A 16,586-nucleotide genomic window follows, 5' to 3' on the forward strand; every position below is an offset into this window, starting at 1 on the left:
AAATGTCATCTGGTACTAAAATTTTGGGAAACATCAACACAGAGAGCAAAATTAAAGAATCCTTTAATTCTTTATGCATCACGACACACCAAAATCCGAAACACATGCAGAAATTTGAAGGGCAGGTCAACTGCTTTCATAAGCATGTGCTGCCTCCTATCACTCCGCGATTTAAGACCCACTTATTCATACTTAACAACCATTTATTTTTCGTATTCAACAACCCTTAAAAGTGAGAACTCACAGATAAAAGAAAAACTAGAGATCCGCCAACCATCCTTTACACACCACTCACTAAGACACATTTATTAGAAACGCCGATCCAAATCTGAAAAATTGAAAGCTTTTGAAAAGTTCCAGCATTCCTTGCTCATTAGAACATATAAGCCACAAATCGCTTTAACTGAGTTTATAAACGCATCGCGGTAAGTTGAGTCATCAACATCGTCAATCATGTCAAATTACGACAAGTAGAATATGCAGGAGCATAAACAAATAATAATACCAGCTTCTACAAGATCAGGAAGTGACAAGACAGAAGCAGTGTTGTGCTTCTAAATATTTATGCACACTTCAGGCTGCTTTAGATTGCACAATAAAATCAACAATTATTACCAAAATTTCACAATTTGGGTGATTTATTGCAACCTTGCATAATCCTTATTATCAACTTCTATGCCATCCAAATCCCCTACAAATAAATATATCAATAGACACGTGCCTTGGGTGGGAATGTCTCGACCTCGTCATCTAGAGTGTTCATATGAACTGGTCTGTACTCTAGCCGGACCTTCTCGTTCTCCCAATATCTGCAGATAAATAAACTTTGTTAACAAGCTAAATAAAGGAGAATGCATCTAACAATGAGAATAGCACTGAAGAACAATCAAGTCACACTTTCAAATAGAAAATTGTGGAAATATAGGCTGCTACTACATTCAGGAAGATGCTAGTTACAAACTTCAAAAAGCAACCATTAAAACGAACACCAATAGGACCAACCAGGAAAGCAAAAATTGAAAAGCAAAGTACTGGCAAATAGTAGGTAAAACAATCCAATCGAAACCCCCTGGGGTGGGCTAGTACTACCAATCTGATGATGATAGTTTATAAATGTGATTCTACACCAAGTTACCATAAGGCTAATAGAAAAGTCCATATTTTGAACAGCTTATAGCCAAATCCAACCGTAATAGCTGACTAGCAAGACTCAACGCCTAACAGCACGGCACATCATGATCCACAAGGAGAATACGAGTAAAGAAAACCAAAATAACAGGTGCCATATATTAGATTATTTCCCAGAGGAAGGCATGCAAGATAGATTTTATTCTCATGCAGCGGGAGGGACATATAATTGAGGGGGTGGTATCCTTATTGCTTCGTCCTTCGCTAATGAGAGGAAACATTCTGGCGCTATTGTTAACACACTCCAATGCTTGCCAGTCAAACAAGAAGTACATTAACATTTCCCATCAAGATTCACTTATCATGTGGCAAAAACATATCTAGTGTCAGCGGACAAAGGAGGCTCTCGGATTTTCGTGTATACTGCAAACAAGAATATATAGGTCCATGGAAAAGCAATTTAATGGATAATCAAGCAAGACCTTTTATCAATTATTGCAGACTAAATGACTAGGAGTAAGTGATAGCAATAAATAAGGTAATTTCTTACCCTAGTGTATGTTTCATCCACTTCTCATCATCTCTTTTCTGCAAAACCATCAAAATTTCACTCCATTAGGGACAAAAAATTAGAGGAAAAGTAACTGGTTCACAAGGAGACTAGTAGCATGTTTGGCCAAGCTTCTTTTTGGCCAAAAGTGTTTTTTTTTATTTTTATTTTTTGCCAAAAGCACTTTTGGCCAAAAATTGAGTTGTTTGGCCAAGCTTTTGGAAGGAAAAAAAGTGCTTTTGAGGAGAAGCAAAAGCAGTTTTGGAGAAGCAGAAAAAAGTACTTCTCTCCAAAAGTACTTTTTTGACAAGCACTTTTGAGAAAAATACACTTAGAAGCAATTTTTTAAAGCTTGGCCAAACACTAATTGCTGTTCAGAAGTGCTTTTCAAACTAATTAGCCAAACACAAACTGCTTCTCACCAAAAGTACTTTTGAAAAAAAGCACTTCTCAAAATAAGCTGATTTTTGCAGCTTGGCCAAACGGGCTATAGGAGAGAAATTGAAACTGACCGTAAAATCTTCACGAGCGTGAGCTCCTCTGCTTTCCTTTCTAGCCTCGGCTGAGTGCATGGTGATGCATGCATTGATCAAAAGGTTTTCCAGCTCAATAGTCTCTATAAGATCTGAGTTCCTACGAATTAAAAATAGGAGGAAATTCAAAAAAAGCAAAGAGGATACGAAACACCTTAATACTACTTAATAAGAATTGATATTCTCCTAGCAATAATACCATATTAAACTTCTATCCTTCAACTGAACATCATGGAAACTTTCCCATGTTTTGTCAATGAGCTGGCAACCTGTAAGGCAATAGAGGAAAAGGGTGCAGAGGAAGTAGTCAGCTCAGCTGATAAAGTCACCAAAAACTTAGAAGAAACAGAATCCTTCCCCAGACAACTCTTATGGAAAAAAAAACTGAAATAAATTTTAACAAAGATGAAAACCTCTTGCCTACCTTCCTCTAGTGTTTCTTGTGTGCGGAACACAGCAGCATTGTTTTGCATAACTCTCTGCATATTCAGCCGAATCTTTGATGTAGGCAGTGAACCATTTGAGTTCCTAATCTTGTCCAACCATGCAATGGTCCTCTCTCCTGCATCCTTCTCAAGTGGCTTCTGGTTCTCTCCTGCAGGAATGCATGTTCAGAAATCTTAAAAATGTTATGCATGCCAAAGGTTAGGGTAAATAGACTAACAAATTCTACAAACCTGGTCTTTGGATTTCAGCAACCCTATTAGCACATGCCCGCCCAAAAACAACAATATCTAGAAGAGAATTTGCACCAAGACGATTGGCACCATGAACTGATGCACATGCTGCTTCACCAGCAGCCATCAGTCCAGGAACCACGGCATCAGGATTATCTCCTTTAATAGTGACCACCTGCCAAACAAACATTTAACAAATGAGCTTCACCACCTAAATCGAGCAGGTTAAAAAACATAAGCTGAAAAATAGATTTTCAAAGAGAGTCATTAACTAATTTTTAATACCTCTCCATGGTAATTTGTGGGAATTCCTCCCATATTATAATGCACGGTAGGTAAAACGGGAATTGGCTCCTTAGTTACATCAACACCGGCAAAAATTGCAGCTGTTTCAGAGATACCAGGAAGTCTCTCCTTAAGGACCTCTGGAGGTAAGTGATTGAGGTGAAGATAGATATGATCCTTCAATGGTCCTATTGAAAGTTTGACAACAATATCAGAATTTTGAAAAAGGTCCAGCAGTCGTGACCGCTCTAAAAGGGGGAAGGAAAAAGGAGAGAAACAGGGCATGGGGTTAATCCTGAACACATGCACTACGCTCAGAAACTAAGCACCACAAATGTACTTGCGCAATCCTAGGAAAAGGGTGTCTAACATACACAGCTTGTCCATAAACAAGCACTTCCTCAGCTCTATCAAAAGATTCGATCACGAACATGTTCAATCTTTTACTGAAACTGCACATGGCAGTTTCTCAAAAGGAAAGATAAACGACCAGAATCATGGTGGATCTTTGATACCATAGCACTAAAAGCTTAATGAAACATGTGTTTACATTACGTTTTTTACAATACGTTTTTGACAACTAATAATGCCAACAATAGAAAGATATCTTGTCTTGATATAATAAATGAAACAACCAGATTGTGTCTGTCTGAGATGTATACTGTTCTTCATAAAAAAAAATCATAAGTAAAAAGAATACTTCACGTGTAATTGGAAACTGAAATTGGTCCATGATTAGTGCATCACAAAATTCTGATGAACTAATATATTTCAATACAAAAGTTAAAAATATTTGCTATTTATTACTTTGAGGTTGTTGCTGTATTTCAAGCGCAGTTAACATTATAGCAAGATTAACTTTAGATCAGAGTATTCAAAAGCAAAGAGTGCAAAAAAGCTCTAGTCTGTTGGAGCTTTAAGGGCAAAGCGCAATTAAAGAGTGGGCTTCAGTGAAGAAAGGCGTCAAGGAAGAAAATAAACAACAGAAATGCAGTGCAAGAAAATGTAACCATAAACACAAATCATAACCATTTGGCCAAAGCATATAAAAACTATTGAAAGAAAATAGATATGATGTTATGCCCTTAAAGACAGAACCCGTCCGTCGAGGTGCATACACATACATTAAAGCGCCAATTAAGCAAGCGAGCGCACAACATGGGCTTCACCGAGCTTCAGGGCTTAAGCGCATTAAGCGAACCTTTAACAACATTGCTTTAGATTTAGGTGGGCTAGCATCAAACACATTGTCTATGGATGATATTTTACAAGTTTCTAATTTTGGAGGAACACTCAAGTTTGCATTTGGTGATATGAGAGCAAAAGTATGTAACACTTCCAAAACCAAAATTCAGTTTCCTAGACTTCAATCATTCAGTGAGATAAGTTTCATTGTACAGATAAAAAAAAGCCTCTTAGCATTCCTCTGATAATCCCTACAAACAATTCCACTCATTAGTTGAGGATGTCCTTCCTTTAATTAATAAACCCACATACGATATCAGGGATCTGAGCAATATTAACTACACAAGAAATATCAGAATCAACTTGTAAAGCATAAATAGGAAGTCCAGTTGACTGATGGACATCAAATGCCAGGTCTTCCAATTAAGAGCTAAAACACGTGCATACGGACTGATGCAGCATTAGGCGGAAATCCAATGCATTGATGCTCAAAACCAATTATGATGACATCAAGAAAAATAAACAGAAGCTAGAGGTGATTTGCATAATATACTTTCAATTAAACAAAAATCTGGCATTTCAGACTTTCAATATGACAGTCATAACACAATCACTTTAACCAGACAGATCATGAACTTTGTCACAGATCATGAAGATACATGAAAAGGAAAGCAAGAGACTAGAACAGCAATCGAGTGAAACCAGTATAAGAATAGTAATAACCCTGAAACATTAGTGCTGTGGTGAATATCTACCCAATGCATTTGAAGCCAGGAGAATATTTACTCCATCAGAGTGACTTGAGAACATGGGGAATGCTAAACACATAAAATTATTTATTGAACTTAATCAATGATATCATACCTACACCACGCCCTTCTCGAATTTCCATTGTCATAGATCTGGAAACAACATCTCTTGACGCAAGATCCTTGGCTGTTGGGGCATACCTTTCCATAAATCGCTCACCCTCACTATTCCTCAGAATACCACCTTCACCACGAGATCCTAAGCATGGAATAAAGCACTCGTAATAAAAAACAGAAATTCAAGAATATGCCAACAGAATAGCGAAAGCACTATACTAAAAAAATCACTCATCAAAAAAGAGATACGTATTCACGAAATCAGGTAATACGAACGGAAGAATAGTTGACAGAAAATTGAAAAAACAATATATTATTGTCCTTACTAATAGCATCGAACAAGAAACACACCTTCAGTAATGAGACAACCAGCTCCATATATACCAGTTGGATGAAACTGCACAAACTCAAGATCCTGCAAGAAGACAACAACAGAGTTTCTTCGAAATAAGGTACCAAAAGTAGAGGGGAAAATTGCACAGACGGAAGATGTCAGTATTAAAGAGACCTCAAGAGGAAGCCCAGCACGCGCGACCATAGCATTACCATCTCCGGTGCAAGTATGAGCAGATGTTGCAGAGAAGTAAGCTCGACCATAACCCTAATCCAAAATTTATAAATGAGGAGGTTTAAAATTCATGACTACTTCCAGAAGTCTAAGCAGAGGAGAGGTCAGTGTTAACAGGTAAGTACCCCTGTGGCCAAAATAGTAGAGGCAGCACGGAACCGATGCAAGGTACCATCCTCCATATTTAGTGCTATTACACCTTGGCAGCTCCCTAGTTTTGATGCATTTTAAAGCAAAGAGAAGATATGATTAGTAGAATGAATCAACCAAAAATGAGCAAGAGTCCTACGAATCTACATGTAGCCTCAGCCACATATATACTAATCAATCATCCAATTAGGAAAATGTTCAAAGTATCAATAGAAATACAGGACATTTTTCAGTATGTATTCTGCTAGGTTACTTCGTTGCAAAGTGTCGAAAACAATCCAGCACAAGTGCAAGTATATAGTAAGTAGAAGAAAATACCATCACTGTTCATTAGTAAATCCAAAGCAAAATATTCCACGAAAAACTGTGTATTATGCTTCATGGCCTGCCCATAAAGAGTATGCAATAGAGCATGCCCAGTCCGATCGGCAGCACAAGCACAACGATATGCTTGTCCTCCTGTCCAAGAAAAAACAAGAGTCAGATTGATTCGATAATACCATTAGATCAAGAGTTCAACTTCTTACCTTTTCCAAAGTCTAGGCTTTGACCACCAAATGCACGTTGATATATTTTACCATTTTCAGTTCGAGAGAAAGGCAAACCATAATTCTCAAGCTCTATAACTGCTTTGGGCGCTTCTCTACACATGTATTGGATAGCATCCTGATCACCTGGAAAATCATCACCAGACTTGCATTGAGAGAAAGCAATGTACAAACACACAAGGAAAACCCTAAGGCAAAAATTCGAAGGTCCGGAGATTGGAACCCACTCTCTCAACCTTGTACCACTTCTTGCCCAAAAAAACAAATAACGAAATAAATAAATTTGATTAGTTTCTAAATAATGTACGACACACATTGCAGTCATATAGTATACTCGATGCGGTAAAACCATGTAACTTTGGCCCCTTAATTACATTGTTTGAAAGCAATTGGCTTTGTTTTGAAGCAGAACATGTGTAAGTAAGGTGTACAAATCTGTAACAATTGCAGTGCACAGATTTCTATTCTGCACTTTGAGGTTCACGTATACAAATGCAGCACTGAGTTAATGCAAACAGATATGGAGAAAATCTGAGTTCAAGACAAACTTACCTAACCAATCACTTCCTTTAACTGTATCATACATGTGCCACCTCCAATCGTCCTCTGTCATATTGCCTAATGCTGCATTTATACCGCCCTACGAAGGAAAATCACAAGCATATTGGGTCTCGAAATGGAAAATTTAGCAATTATATGCAATATTGCCTATCCGATAAGAGCTGTTAATATTTTAAGGATTGTTGGTTCATCTAGCAGCACAGCAAAACCAGTTTCTCCCCGATTTCTCTAAGAGAAACAGTTTTTTGGGGAGGAAGTGTAGAGACAAAATGCAAATTAAGTGTGTTCTACCTAGGGAAGTTACTTGCATATAGCAAACATGAACAAAAAGGATATAACATAATATCTTCATAAAAAACAACAAAATAGAAGGGCAAGCATAATAACTCATGCATAAGAAGACCAGGCAATTTGAATTTAAGCAAGTTCCGCATAAAGATTGAAAAGGGAATACAACAGCAGAAAATTTTAAGCCAGGAGGACACAAAAACGAGCTGATTTCCTTTTATACAGACAACAAAAATCTCCCTCAACTGGCATAGTCAAGAATGCACCACCATGAAGTTCTCAAATCTCAACAGATAACAAGCGAAGAAGAAAACTTTAAGCGAATGAGTAATATACTACTAAGAGAAAGGAAGAGTGGAAAACAATCAAAACAAAGTTCTCCGGTTTGATTTAACATACTCCAGTCATAAAGTGATTAATAGCTCTGTGCAAACTATAACACAAATCCACCTAAACTGCTACTGTCATGAGTTTAGCTTCTTTAAGAAAATACAGCAAACTTTTCCGTGTTTGTAATCATTTCCAAGTAAATTCAGTATAAATGAATATTGTTTAGTTGGCACAGCCCGCCAATGAACAGGTAACCTGACAGCAGTGAGCAATGGGTCCCAATTAGTGCAGATGATAGGGTGCTCTTTGTACAGCGTCATATTTTTGCCTAAAAATCTATACTTTCCGTATATGTCTTGTATATGGATTAGAAAACCAGGTACCTGAGCTGCAACGGTGTGAGATCGAGTAGGAAAGAGCTTGGTTATGCAAGCAGTATTGAATCCATGCTCAGACAACCCTATTGCCGCTCGAAGCCCTGCACCGCCTGCACCTACCACCACTGCATCGTATGTGTGATCCACCACCGTATACGACGATCCTCCCACATTCTGTCGGGCAGCACAGAATATTCATCCATGAAAAAAAAATCATCAGAACTAAATAAAATAATTATTTTACAAAGAAACCCGCAAACCTCAGCTTATATAGAAGAAAACAAAGCTAGTAAAAATAGGCCAAAAAGGAGCTTTGAGGATAAGAAAATGAAAAATCATAAGCTTGGAGAATCTACAATGATCGAACGCAAAGACCTTCAAAGAGAAAAGATCAAATCTAATAACAGCTAGGTCATGAGCCTAATGAAAGATCAAACTTTAATACAAAATTTAATCAATCGAAAATCCTTAAGATTCACTAACAGCTAGGTCACGAGTAATGAGACAGCAAAACTTCAATACAGAATGTATCAATCAAAAATCGTTAAGATTCAACAAATAGATAAAATCAGGTCATTATGATTAGCTGATCAAATTAATAGGTTGAAAAAAAGAGAGAGGAAAACCGCAGTCTGTGAGGAGAAAAGTCGGCGAAAATGGCCGCCGCCGGAGATAGATCTGTTGGAGGAAGCGCGAAGGCCACGCGACACACACCGCCACATTCTCACAGGTGAACCCACACGTATAGAAAGGATTGAGAAACAAATATGCCGCTGCTGATTATCTTTGGCGATTGTATGGAGAAGAAGACGATAGCAAAAGCGAAATAAAAATGGTATGCTATTCTTGGGTACTGGGACGGAAAGATTGCTTGGGCGAACACTGACGCTTATATTCCCGCTTTGCTGTAAATACCCCTAATCTTAACCATTTTTACTGAACGGCCACTATCACGTTCTTTATGACACACCAGTCATTTGTTAGATGTGCCATGTGTTCAAAATAAAATAATTTTCTCACAAAAAATATTCAATATATGTTATTTAATTTTAAATTTTAATTATATCTTACAATATAATTTTTGTGTCAATTGATCACCCTTAAGTAAATACAGTTTTGCCCCTGCATTCGCTACTCAAAAAGTATATAAAATAAATATATAATATATATTATCGATTATTCTTTTTGGGAGTGCCTAAAATACATATTTCTCTAATTTGTTTCACTTTGGTTAATTTTTTATTAAAGAAAATTCCTTTTAATCTTAATTCATTGCAGAAGTTACTCCTGCACCAATGCATATGTTGCTCACTTAATTATCGTAATTCGTAAGAATACGACATAACATCCGGGAAAGGCAATAATTTTACTTTATCAATTTGAATCTCTTTGTTTTATTTTATTTTTTTATAAAAGGAAATATCAATTAGATGTCTACTAATCCATTGTCTACAAGACTACAACTACAAGGTAGTTCAAACTTTATCCACTTGTATAGGTCAAAGCGGTCCTTCATTGAATTCTTTCTCTACGTACCGACGTTACGATGATGAATGATTGTAAACTATGCTATGAATGTAAATACCTCTTTCTAGTTGTATTTGTGAGTTTGAAATTTTATCACAGTCCATTTTCTTTTATTGAGCCGTAGTATTTATATTTATTTAATAAATTTTGTAAAACATAGACAAAGTTAAAACTAAAAAACAGAGCTATTAAGTTGAAACTCAAATGATTTAGCAAAAGAAAGAAAGGTCTCTCCAAATATAAATGGTAGGAGAATGGACGCGCAGATAGTTTCCAAGCCATAGGGAAACTAACTAATGGGAGAAGCTAGCAGCGTGGCCTATGTTCTCGCCGCTTAACTACCAATTAGTAAAGTCCTCTTTGATTACACATCTTCATTTATGATTTTGGAAAAAGCTAGAATATTCCAACAACATTTGCGTAATGACTACCCATAAAATTCAAACTAGTCAATTAAATAGGTCCATTTTCATTTTTCCCCTTACCCTTTTTTTTTTGGCATTTTGGAGAAGTGACAAATTGTTCCTCAATGGGTAGAAATGGAATTTGATCTCCAAAACTCTAACGATAACTAGTTTTCTTTTGCATCTTATTAGGCTTGACTTGAGATTGTGCCTAGCCAAGATGAGCTGCTTGTTAAATACTCAATCGAGTCAATAACTATTATATGAAAAAGTTCAATTATTGTATAAAAATACATTAAAGTTTATTGGTGGACAGAAGTAGTTTTATTTTTAAGGTAATTAAGGGTGTTACTCAACCAAGTCGAATTTTGACGTGAAGCTTGCTTTATTAAGAGAAAGACACATCTTGGCGGCTTTTCTTGAAAAGAGTTGAGCTAGAATAAGAGTTAAGTCGAGTTGTACTCAAACATGCATAGATAATGCTCGCCATGGTACCTTATACTTTGAATCACTTCACTAATCATTAGAATTTGTATGCTTTTAATTTATTGCATTACTCTTCTATCCTATTTTGTTCGATATTGTCTTTCTAGAGTTAAAACTGTTGTGTTTAGGATACAAAATATTTAGTCAGATACTCAATTACAAATCGTTGATTCTATCACGTCATAAATTGTAATGATATGGGAGTACAGCAGATCCAATGTGTAAAAATAGCATGATAGTACTTGCTAAAATTCAAGAAATGAAAGGACGTGAAAGTTAATACCAACAGCCAGTATATATTTTAACATGCCAAATTGTCTGTTGGCTATGTTTCCCTGATTTTACTTATAGTTTTCTTCGCAATAATTTTTTTCCTTACTTTTTTTGGTTATATACAATTTTTTTTCCTTACGATCAGAACAGAAATTGAGAAAAATAAACTAATATACATTCTCAGAGAAAGAGGAAGAAAACAATTGCTACATACTAAAACATTCTCCAAGATTAAAATCTCCTCGTTCCCGGGTCAGAGGCCCTATTTAAGGTCCAAAAGCCAAACAATATAAAAGGAGGCCGCATAAATAGTTGAGCATACTGAAGGCCTAATGATAAGATATTGGAATGTACTTGTTTGACTCAAAATTTAGTCCGGATCCAACCAATTAGAGTTAAATAAAATAGAGTCACTATAACCCAATATTAATATTCAAAAAGATGTTAACTGACAATAAATAGTATTGAATGACATTTAAGTAAATAAGAGCATACGAGATTCAGGTTGTTTTGGGTTAAGTGAAAAAGTTATGCAAGAATCTTAGTAAAAAGGTATTTTTGGTATAGTTGCAATAAGCCCATATTCTCTCTATAAATTCAATGTGTATTCTTACAAGTGAATATCTTATGTCCCCTATCATTATGTCTCTTTCTATATATAGGGAACATATACCCAAAAAACCCAATAGTACAGGTACAGAGAATATCCACTAGAATATTCTCTTTTGTGTCTGATCCTAAAACTAGCCGTTATAACTCTATCTAAGATGCTCGACCTCGACCTTGATCTATGATGACTCTTCGACCTTGGTCTTCACTATCTCTTGGACCTCACCCTTCATATCTTAAGGGGTTACTTCGACCTCGGGCATGCCTTTATGAAGTCATACTAATAATATGGGCCTACGAAGGATCTCTTAATGTTGACGCGGTTTGCTTGTATCAAAGATAATTTTTTGTTCATACAGTTAGTCCCTCCGCTTGTTGAGGTCATCCTCGCGGGTGAGTTCGATGAGCGGATAATGTCGTTTGTGGTCAAGCTTATCGAGCAAACTATACGGGTCGTGGTCGTTGTGGCGATCAAGCAATGTGGCTCTCCGTGGGCCGCGTATTTCAAATTCCTTGAATTTTTTAGGTAATTTGTTGGAGCCATCTAGTCCATGAGAATGGTGATATTACGATGACGTTGTTTCCCCACGCATAGCGTCGATTCTCGTGTGGCCCTTGATTGGTTCTACCATTTTGATCTCTATGCAAATTATGACCAACCATGTTGATTCTGGTGCCCCCAAACCTTATAAATTTGGGATGGTTCATTGATTTTGAAGTTTTTCCACACTCTTTCTATATCATAAGCAGAATCTTTCTTCTCCTTCGTAGGACTTTACCGCTTTCTATGACTTTTTTTACTTCTTTGTCCTTCTCTACATCAACGTCTCACTTCCTATCCCATATCCATATGAAAGATCATTCTCTCCCTCTAGATATCGTTTTCCCTGATCAGGGGGAAGATGGTGCAGTTGCTATTGAGGAGGAAATCCTCCGTACTGTAGAGGAGATTGTACCTCGGTACCCTGACTCAAACTCGACTTCCACAAGGCACCGGAAGTGGTGACTGAGAGGTTCCGGTCTAAAATGACGATTGAGAGTTTAGCCATATTTAAGGCTAGGCTCGGCCTTCCTGGTCACGTGGAGTTGGTCCCTACGGGTGACGATGAAGTGCGGGTCCATCGTCCCAGATTCTGCAACCTTTATACATATCTGTTCATAATCGGTTATTCACTCCCTTTGCCACTGTTGATAGAAGAATTGTGTTGCACCTATAATGTGTGCCCATCACAACTCGCCCCTTATGTCTTCAAGATGGTCACGATGTCAGCGAATTTTACCAAATTGGTTGACGTCGAGATTACGGTGCGCCACCTGATTCACCTCTTTGCCCCAATTTCTATCGAGGGTCGTTGCTAAATCTTCATCACCGTGGGGGGAAATTATTAGTGGTGAGGAAGGACGATAAGGCTAGTCGGCACTTTTGACTTGATTATTTCTTTGTCAGGACCGAGGCTGAAGTGCCCGTTGTCGTCGACTTCCTGAGGCTTGGAACCCCACTCATAAGTGCTCGTATTGTTTGTGCCTTTTTAACATTTTTCTTGTTGTGGGTTGCTAATCGCCTCTTCTTTTTCTGTAGCTACCATACGACCTCTCCAGTTGGTGACACATATGTTACATCTCGCGTTTTCGTACGTTAAAATTTTGCTTTCAGTTAACCGGCGTAGACTCGGGGATGAGATCATCTTGACATTAACGTACTTACGCTATTGATAACAAGCGATAAATAAGTGTTATGAAGGATAAAGGGGTACACAGATTAAAGAAAACGAGTTTCGTTGAAAGTGACCAATTTGGAATAAAATACGGGTCGAGCGATAATACCCGATAATTATGAACTAGTACCATGCAATGTACCATATGACCATGGTAGTATAATAGATAAAGTATATTAAAAATAAGTTGAATTTTAAGTAATTTGGAATAATTTTTAAATTATGCGGGTAATTGATTAATTACCGGGTAACGGGACATTACCCGATTAACTAATAAGTAAATAAAAATTTAATAATTTACACCCCCACGTGGTAGCCCTCCCTATCGAAAATAATGACTCTTTAGTCTACTATCCTAGGTGGCAACTTAATGTCTTGGATGGAAGACACCTTTTATGGTTTAAATAACCAAGGTGATAATCCATTAGCCTTTTCTGATTCTGTCAATATCCACAAGACTTGGCAACATTTCTTTGTAAAAGATTCAAGCCAACAAATCTATCTTGGTTTGAAAACAAGGATGTTGAAGCAGGAACCATTTCGTCCAAATCTTTAAGCCAAATTTCGATTGAAATTTCAAAGAAGCAATTTTATCCGAGTTTCATAAAATCCAAGCAAGAAATTCGTTCAAATTCAAAGAAGCAGAAGCTTCATTTCGTGCAAATAATTCAAGGAACAGGTATGTTAAGGCTCCCCTTCTTTCTTTTGGCATGGTCCAAATTATACTGAAGAAACGGGCAAACATACAGTTTTCATAAATTACTCTATTCATAGGAATAGTAGGGGTGTCTATATTCTTGATTTCCCATGAAAAATATTATTATTTTTTGTTCATGGGTCTCAGAATAATACGCAGTTGGAAAAGTTTATCCGGAAGGAATATTGAGATTATTACGTATTTTTCATGCATTTCACTCATTTATACATGTGCATCTACCCATGACCAGATAGCGTTATATATGCATATATATGTAAAAATATGTATATGGGATATGGAAAAAGGTTATGGCGTTATACACGCACCACCACCTGATCACCTGATATATGTTGATTATATTGCCCACAGTGGCCGAGATGATATGATGGGATGCCCTCAGTGGCTTGATGATATTATGCACACCCATACCTATGCATGGCATGACATTTATACGCACGTGCATGACATTATAAATGTGTCAGAATTTATAAAGTTATTCAGATTTAAAGATGTGTTTCTGTATTCCATGTTTCATCTATGTCTTTTACGTACTAATTTTCATTCCTTACATACTCAGTACATTTTTCGTACTGATGCCCTATTTCACGGGGCCTGCGTTTCATGCCCGTAAGTGCAGGTAGGCAAGCTGATGGTCCCCCTTCTTAGGATCCCTGATTAGCGAGAGTTGGCATGCTCCACTTGATCCGGAGCTGCTTTGATTTTGGTACGATACGTTTGTGTATATATATATATATATATATGTATATGGGTATGACGTGGCTCAGTCTTGTCTTTGTACAATCATGTTTCTATTAGAGGTCTGTAGACAGTATGTCTAGTTGGATTATATGTGGCCTTGTTGGCTTTTAGTTTTGGATGTGCAGTTGTCTATAGCAGCCTTGCCGGCTCGCCCACTGTATTCTGCCTACATACGTACATATGCATTGAAGGCAGGTTTCCTTCTTGTATGTTATTTTCGTAATTCAACAGATATTATTCAGGTTCATATCTTAGATGCATGCTTAGGGGTATTTGACAGGTAGGACTCAGGCACCCGTCGCGGCCCATCGGTTTGGGTCATGACAAAAGTGATATCAGAACAGTTCTGTCCTAGGGTTGTCTACAGACCGTGTCTAGTAGAGTCTTGTTTAAGGGTGTGTCGTACATAACACTTATAAATAGGAGGCTACAGGACATATAGGATGTTATCCTCTCTTTTTATCTCAGATCGTGCGATACAAGAATTTATGTACCTAATAATATGCTATATTTTCAGCAATGCCTCCAAAGAGTACGACCGCCCAGAAGGGAAAGTCCGTGGCTGGTGAGACTACTAGTCGAGCGCCACGAGTTACCAGGGATCGGGAAGAGTCTCATAGTGAGGTTCCATCTCAGACTTCACATACCCCGCCCTTTCCAGAAGAGCTCCGAGGGGCACCAGCTCCAGCTCCCGGCCCTGTACATTTAACACCTCAGGCGGATGCACCGAGTCAGAAGATGAGAGATGTTATTCAATTATTGACCCGATTAGTAGCCGCACAGGCTCTGTGTCAAGAAGTAGGTATTGGTCACGCAGATAGGTCCGTGAGTGCGAGGGTTCGTGACTTTATTAATTTAGACCCTCCGGTATTCACTAGAGTAGATCCAAACGAGGACACTCAGGTATTTATTGATAGAGTGCAGATGATGTTACGGGTAATGAAGGCCACTACGACTAAGTCAGTTGAGCTAGCTTCCTATAGACTCCGAGATGTTGCAGTTAATTGGTACGAGTCTTGGGAATTGTCCAGAGGTGAGGATGCCCCTCCAGTAGTATGGTAGGAGTTTACAGACGCTTTTCTTCGTCATTATCTGCCACCAGAGCTTAGACGGGCCAGAGTTGATGCATTCTTGACCCTTCGGCAGGGTAACATGAGTGTTCGGGAGTACAGTCTTCAGTTTGATTCGTTGGCTAGGTATGCTCCCACTATTGTATCTAAGATGGATGATCGGGTTCACCGGTTCGTGATGGAATTAGAGCCTTACTTGCTTAATGATTGTATGTCAGTATCACTTCAGCCAGATGTGGATATTTCTCGTATTCAGGCATACGCTCGGGGTGTAGAGGAGCATAAACAAAAACAGAGGGCCGATCGTGAGCATGATAGGGCCTAGAATAAAAGAGTGAGGTCTTCGGGTCCTTTTGGTGAGTTTCGAGGTGGTCAGAGGCAGCGATACTCGAGGTATCCATCCCAGCCATCGGCTAGCGCCCCCCTCAGTTTGGTGGTAAGAGATTTGATTGTTCTACATATTCAGGGTCTGGCTAGAATTTTAGGGCCTCAGGTTCTCAGTATATGGGTAAGTCAAATCAGATGAGGCCACCCTTGCCACGATATACTCAATGTGGTAAGCAACATACCGGACAGTGCCGTATGGGATTAGGTGTTTGTTATACTTGTGGTTATCCGGGCCACGTTATGAGGGATTATACGATGAGAGGTAATGCAAGCATAGCTCAGCCATCGGGATCTGTAGCTAGTTCGTCATTATCAGTATGCCCCCCTGGGCAAGGTCCCCAAGCACCAATGAGTCATGGTAGAGGCAGAGGCAGAAAATCTAGCTCAATCAGCCCTTAGAACCGCATTTATGCGTTGGCAGGACGACAGGACCAGGAGTCATCGCTTGATGTTGTTATAGGTATGTTATCAGTCTACTCATATGATGTATATGCACTGATTGACCCAGGTTCCACCTTATCATACGTTACTCCGCTAGTTGCTGGTAAGTTTGGAATAAAACCTGAATTGGTTAAACCTTTTGAGGTATCTACACCTGTTGGGGACTCGGTGA

The 16,586-nt window shown here is 38.2% G+C and overlaps 1 protein-coding gene across 1 annotated transcript; it reads right to left on the bottom strand.

Moving 5' to 3' along the window:
- Positions 1-478: 478 nt before the first annotated feature.
- On the bottom strand, positions 479-8,947 carry LOC104241425 (succinate dehydrogenase [ubiquinone] flavoprotein subunit 1, mitochondrial). The gene is made up of 16 exons (XM_009796362.2): positions 8,673-8,947; positions 8,053-8,220; positions 7,043-7,130; positions 6,470-6,616; positions 6,261-6,401; positions 5,918-6,003; positions 5,733-5,825; positions 5,576-5,639; positions 5,223-5,366; positions 3,174-3,361; positions 2,889-3,063; positions 2,636-2,806; positions 2,411-2,480; positions 2,191-2,311; positions 1,679-1,716; positions 479-809 (listed from the first exon to the last, which is right to left on the bottom strand). Exons 1-16 carry the CDS (start codon positions 8,766-8,768, stop codon positions 707-709), a joined length of 1,893 nt encoding a protein of 630 aa, XP_009794664.1. The 5' UTR covers positions 8,769-8,947; the 3' UTR covers positions 479-706.
- Positions 8,948-16,586: the final 7,639 nt, after the last annotated feature.

Source organism: Nicotiana sylvestris, chromosome 2 (genome assembly GCF_000393655.2).
Source record: "Nicotiana sylvestris chromosome 2, ASM39365v2, whole genome shotgun sequence".
Lineage (NCBI taxonomy): Eukaryota > Viridiplantae > Streptophyta > Magnoliopsida > Solanales > Solanaceae > Nicotiana > Nicotiana sylvestris.

Bases quoted from the DNA above. Each gene is read 5' to 3' on its own strand.
- LOC104241425 (XM_009796362.2), bottom strand. From the start codon at position 8,768: ATGTGGCGGTGTGTGTCGCGTGGCCTTCGCGCTTCCTCCAACAGATCT. The intron at 6,004-6,260 runs GTATTTTCTTCT...CATCAAAACTAG, and splicing joins TTTACTAATGAACAGTGATG to GGAGCTGCCAAGGTGTAATA. The intron at 2,807-2,888 runs GTTTGTAGAATT...GCATTCCTGCAG, and splicing joins TGCTGAAATCCAAAGACCAG to GAGAGAACCAGAAGCCACTT.